Source organism: Stegostoma tigrinum, chromosome 2, assembly GCF_030684315.1.
Source record: "Stegostoma tigrinum isolate sSteTig4 chromosome 2, sSteTig4.hap1, whole genome shotgun sequence".
NCBI lineage: Eukaryota > Metazoa > Chordata > Chondrichthyes > Orectolobiformes > Stegostomatidae > Stegostoma > Stegostoma tigrinum.
In genome coordinates this window covers 8,294,880-8,301,439 of record NC_081355.1, presented here as the reverse complement: position 1 = coordinate 8,301,439, position 6,560 = coordinate 8,294,880, and the positions used below count along the sequence as shown (strand labels likewise).

General features: G+C 39.4%; 1 protein-coding gene across 4 annotated transcripts in view; it reads left to right on the top strand.

Annotated features, from left to right (window-relative positions):
* Positions 1–85: 85 nt before the first annotated feature.
* The window catches only part of kif15 (kinesin family member 15), a 78,698-nt gene continuing 72,223 nt past the window's right edge, over positions 86–6,560 (top strand). For all 4 annotated transcript variants that reach the window (XM_059652122.1, XM_059652116.1, XM_059652110.1 and 1 more), the window contains exon 1: positions 86–230. In XM_059652122.1, the coding sequence (XP_059508105.1) occupies positions 212–230 (19 nt within the window). In that variant the 5' untranslated portion in view covers positions 86–211. The remainder of the gene's footprint in view (positions 231–6,560) is intronic.

Below are 6,560 nucleotides of genomic sequence, written 5' to 3'. Positions count from 1 at the left end.
ATCGTCCCATAGCTCCAGGGGTTACGTCACGCGTATTGCCCCACCCCTGAGTACCACGTGGTCTTTGTTGGCGCCGAAATTCAAACCAAACTGGCGGCCGCCATTTTGAGGCAATGTTTACAGTGTGAAGGTGAAAAGTGATTTAATTTGTCTACTTTAAATCGAAAGGACTCTGGTTGTATTCCTATACATATATAAAGAGACAGGAAAAATGCCTCCAACTGGTAAAGGTTAGTGCTTGATCTGCGTTTTTCACCCTTTGTGTGCAATCACCTCCTCTCTCCCGGTAATTATTGCTGTGACAGGATTAATATATAAACTCAAAGATGATAAGACATAGGAACAAAAATTAGGCCTTTCGGCTCATCGAGCCTGCTCCGCCATTCAACCATGGCTGATAAGCTCCTCAATCCCATTCTCGTGCTTTCTCCCCGTAACCCTTGATAATCAAGAACCTATCTATCTAGTTATCTGCCCAGAAAGGCGATTAATTAATAGATAACGCACAAACAAAACTGATAAAATTCACCCTACGCCCCAGGATGAAAATTGTCTGCCCACCCAAAGGTTTTGTGTTTATAAACCGCCTTTAGTCTAGTAAACACTCAAACCTGAAACAACAACGTTATCTGATTAAATGTCATCAACCAGCTGCGACTAAAAAAAAGACCAAAAACAAGTCCTTTTTTTAAAGTTTTGTGATTGTTGTTATTAACACTTTTTCCTGTGATTCCCGTGCTTATGGATCCAATGTTACCACCTCTGTATTTAAAGGTGGGAAGGTTTGTTTAATTTTGAATAATTTCCTGCATTGGAAAATTAAAGCTAAGCGATCATAGCCTTCTGTTAATTTACATTTCAACGGCCAATGCTTGCCTTTCAAAGTTGCCCCAAATGAGTGTCCAGCAATGTGTTTGACTGGCAATGGCCAATCACTTACATTTACTCTTCATATTTACTTTCATTAGTTAGGCTGAAAGCTCAAGATAATAATGATAGTGATGAAAACAGGACCTGGGATATGCATGGATAGCACAAACAGTCCTTGTATCAGCGTAGTAGGCTGCATAATTGTAGTGTTACTGACGACTAGTAATACAAAAGACAAGCCAATATCCAGGTCAGAGATAATGGGAACTGCAGATGCTGGAGAATCCAAGGTAACAAAGTGTGGAGCTGGATGAACACAGCAGGCCAAGCAGCATCTTAGGACCACAAAAGCTGATGTTTCGGGCCTAGACCCTTCATCAGAGAGGGGGATGGGGAGATCCCAAAACCAGCCCAGCTTGTCCCCGCCTCCCTAACCTGTTCTTCCTCTCACCTATCCCCTCCTCCCACCTCAAGCCGCACCGCCTTTCCCTACCTACTCACCCCATCCCGCCTCCTTGACCTGTCCGCCCGCCCTACCTCCCCACCCATACTTTCCTCTCCATCTTCGGTCCGCCTCCCTATTTATTTCAGAACCCTCTCCCCGTCCCCCTCTCTGATGAAGGGTCTAGGCCCGAAACGTCAGCTTTTGTGCTCCCGAGATGCTGCTTGGCCTGCTGTGTTCATCCAGCTTCACACTTTGTTAACCAATATCCAAGTTACATGGTTTTGAATCCCTCAAGGTCAAATGTGAAATTTGAGTTCAATAAAATCTGAAATCAAGAGCTGGCCTCATGGTTACCATGTAATCATCATTAATGTTGTAAAATTGCATCTGATTCACTTATGTACTTTAAGGAAGGAAATCTGTCATTCTTACCTGGTCTAACCTACATAATTTCAGTCCCACAGCAATGTGGTTGACTCTTAAGTGCCTTCTGGGCAATTAGGTGAGAACTAAATGCTGATCAAGCCACAATGTCCACATCCTGGGAATGAATAAAACAATTCAGATTGAATGATTGTCAATAAACAGCCTAAAGATGAGAAAGAAGGTGAATTTGAAATTAGTATAAAATTAGGGTAAGGAAAGGAAATAAAGTGAGAAAGAAAACTTGAATTTATGCAAGGACAAAATAAACAAAAGAAAGGTAATTTTGTAAAACCTTTACTTTTTTAATATCTCTGACAATTGAACTCTGAAGGAATAAGATTCTGCAATTGTATTAATTTATTTGCAGTATCAGGGAAGTTGACTGTCAGTAATTTATACTTATCACATTGATTACAAGGTACTTAGACAAGTGAGCAAGTCATCACTGGTGAGTTTAGTCTGTATGTGTTGTAAGTACAGTGCACTTCACACCGATAACACAATTAGTAAGGGGATTAAATGTAGATCATTTCAGTCAGTAATAATTAGATTCCATATTTAACCTCTGATTTGCCCCTACCTGGCATTGCTCCAGTAATTGTGCATAGCTAAGAGAGAGATATTAACACTGCCCATAATTTTAATGGTAGTTTATATGCCAGATATTTTCTAATTTAAGTTCAGAAATGTTATTACCAACCTCCAAAACCAGGGGGACTTGAACCTAGACCTCCTGGCTCAGAGTATGAGTGCTTCACAAGAATCTTCTCAATTTATGTACACAAACCTCCTGGGACAGGTGTATGTGGTGTTTTAGTATTGCCACTGCTTTCATATGCTAGAAAACCAATTATGGATGCCTAATTTGTCCATTTGTTTGTTTCCAGAAATGCAAGTGGTAAAATGAAATGTGCTTTGCAAACAGATCTCATTGGGCTGGTTCATAGAGTCATGCAGCATGGAAACAGACCCGTTGGTCTAAATTGTCCATGCCAAACATAATCCCAAAATGAACTGTCCCATCTGCTTGCTCCTGGCTCATATCCCTCCAAATCCTTCCTGTTCATGTACTTATCTAAGTGTTTTTTAAACATAATTATACCCACATCCATAGAAAGTTAATTCCATGCTCTGTGTAAAAAAAATTGCCATTTTTTTTAACTCTCCGTCCTCTCATCTTAAAAATGTGCCCCCAGTCTTGAAGTCCCCCATTCTAGAGAAAAGACAACTACCACTAACTCTATTTATATCTGTCATTATTTTATGAACATCTATAAGGTTGCCCCTCAACTTAGTATATAATATCTTCCAGTGTCTTGTATGCATGGCCGCATTGCATTTCAGCTTATCCTTTAATTTCTTCTTGCAGCAATGCATCAAGCCATCTTCAGTGGCATCTTCCAAACATGTGGCCCTGCCAACCAAGAGGGTCAAAGTAACAGATGCTTGGGAACATCACACTAACAAGTTCTCTAAATTATGCACCATCCTGACATGGTACTCTATAACCGTCCCTTTACTGTCGTTGTCTTAACACCCTCCCTGATAGCGTCATGGGTATGTTTACATTACATGGATTGAAGCAGTTCAAGAAGGTGAACTGCCATCTTCTCCAGGGCAGTTGGGCAATATTGGCCTAGGCAGTTTTGCCCTTACGTGTGAAAGAATGAATTGTTTAAAAAAATAGCAAATTGTCTGTGCTGTGCAAATTTCATTGACACTGGTTAAAACCAGGGAACTCTGGCTCACTGAGCCATTATTTCTTAGACTGCATACATCCCACAATTCAGTCCATTTCAATATTGAGTTTATACCAGCTGCTGTTCACAGAATGGCCAGCGTGATTTTTAAAAAAATTTACTTTCTTGAGTTTTTCACATCTTCTTGAATGTGAAGGTCAGTGTTGTAATTTCTTTCAATGTTGTGGAACACCACATCATGATGAATGACAGGTTGGATGATGCAAGATGCTACCACACAACTACTGATATTGGAGAGAGTAGTTGAACAGCCCTGACACTCCTGAAGGTGGCTTCTCGCTGCATTGTTTGTGTTTTGTGTTGTGTTAACTTACTTAAGAGCTCGTTTAGATCTGTAAGAAGTTAAATCTACAAGGACCCTGTGTGCTAGAGATAACTTAAATAATGTTGGAAATATCTTGTGGCTAACAGATCACTTTGACAAGACAACATCCCAGGTTTTATTTGTGATCAGAGATAATGGGAACTGCAGATGCTGGAGAATCCAAGATAACAAAGTCTGAAGCTGGATGAACACAGCAGGCCAAGCAGCATCTCGGGAGCACAAAAGCCCAGGTTTTATGATGACCAAATAGTCGTTTCTGCAGCATAGATGGAAGTAGAAAGTCAGCGTGTCTGGAAATCCCAACATTGCAGACTCACAGAGAATTACCTGAGAATTGAATATTATGACGGGCAATTCACTTATTATCTGGAATTCTCTTAGTATATCCATTTAATTGGAGAATTTGGGAGGGTTCTGCTATAGTTAAGGTAATAGTTAGGAAATGTTGGACAATTTAAAAACCTAGTCTAATTCTTGGGTAACTATTAAACTAACACCACAACTTACCATTGACCAATTGCACCTGCTCCAGCCCCCTTGCATGCCCCTAACCCAGTCCCTTTTCTCTTGTGCTTGTTGAATCCAGTTCTCTCACACCGCTCTTCCCCTGCCTTTTGGATCTAATTCTCCCACCTAGCTGTTCCCTCCACCCATCCTGATTTCCCCAATTATTCAAACATTTCCTGAGCACTCTAACCTCGTTCTTGCCTTACCTACATTTTCACAGTGTTTTTTAATGTGGTTCACTGACCTGCTGGACATCTACTCACAAAGCATAGCATCTAACGCTGTGACAAAGGAGTGTGGCTTGCCCTCTACTAACTATCCTACATAATGAGGACAGAGTTGAAATCTGAGATAACGAGGTCTAAACCCAAAACGTCAGCTTTCCTGCTCCTCAGTTGGCCTGCTGTGTTCATCGAGCTCTACACCTTGTTATTCTCAGATTCTCCAGCATTGGCAGTTCCTACTATCTCTGTAACATAGTTGAAATCAATGTACGTTCTTCACTTCTGAAAGAGCCTTGTTTGGAATTTCATGCTAGAAATACAAAACTTTGTCTTAAAAGTTTAAAAAAAATAGGAATCAGCTGCAATCTGACTCTCACTTGGAAAATCTGGCCTAGTATTGTCTTTAAAATTTGAACTGGTTCTTTTAAGATTGAAATTGCAAAGCATTTTATCTCACAAAAGATGCATTTGGAATCCATAGCTTGCCACAGCAAAATATTGTGAATATTGGATCATTTAAACTTCTCAGAAGTGATAAGAGATTAGTTTGGTAAGGGTGTCAAGGAATATGGAAGAAATGAATTCAACCATGAGCTAATTGAAAGGTGGAACAGGACTTGAGAGACTGAATTGCCTGATGTTGTTCCTATGTTTCCAATCCATGAAAGTGGTTTGTCTTCTTTCTATTTCCCAGTTTAATATATTGTGCATAAACTTGAGCAGTGGGATCAATTACAACATTTAAATGGAATCTGTCCAAATTTTGATGTATTATCCTGCATTTGTACCCATTAAAGTCAAAATCCATTCCTCATCTCACCCAGTTAATCGGTCCAAATCTACTTTTAATGCTATCTTTTATAGATTAGTTGCATGACAAAGCATCTGTAAGTTAGTCCACATTTTTAGGGTCTAGAAAAGACCTTGAAAGGATTGCATGCTTGTCAAAGTAAAAAGGTCATTGTTCACTTTTTCCATTTCTAATTTCTGTCGAATTATTTCTGTTTTCTGTAAATTGAGTCCCTTCACTTGCAGACATTAAATGTCAATGAAACAAGACGGCTGCAAAAACAAAACACTTTATAATTCGAAACAAAATACCTTGAAGTAGAATGTGTGGACAGAAATTGGAGAAAATTAACATCAGAAATAACATGTCAGTGTTGGGAAAGAGCTTATTCCTGAAGTATTAATGAGACTGAAAATAAAAAATGATCTCAAAACAATTTTGTGTTAAGAAGTGGAACAGGTAAAAGAGCCAGAATGCTGTGACTGCTGCTGTTTGCTACTTCACCTGCTGGGAGATCTGTTGTCATATTATTGCATGCTTGTTTGTCATTCTCATCATCCAACCCTAAGTTGACCCTGTTTCTGTTGCCTTCCATTTTGACTTCTAGAACGTTCTCTAGCTCTTCAGCTCTGAGGGTTACAGAAAAGTGGATAGAATGTGGCATCTCCTCGGACTTTCCTTGTACAGGCTTAAATGTGTGAACAAAAAACTTATTTTCACAAAATTACTTCGACATAACTTCTATCCTTCTAACTTCTGCATTTCATCTGCCACTTTCCATGATCATTTATGCTAAATAGACAAACCCATCTGCTTGTTTCAGAGTTGCACTATCCACTTCAATCTCTGCTCCTCTTTTTTTATGGAATCCTTCTAACTACCATTGATTTTATCTTTTTGATGTTTACACTTAATCCATATTCTAAACTTTCTGAGATTTTACTTGATCCAGGATATTAGTACATCTGATTCACCAGGATGATGGTGGATTGGTGCAAAAGACAACTAAGAAATGGTGGAGGTTGTTTGATTCAACAAGTTCTTTGTAGCTGCGACTGTGGGACCATAAGCTGTTTCAGATTGATTGGAGCTTGTCTAAAGTGGTTGGATGTTGCTTTCTCCTGCTATTGGTTATTACGAGCCTAGACTGAATAGGTTTAATATTTCTTTCTGTATTTGACTATACAATGACTCTGAGCTCAGTGAATGATTT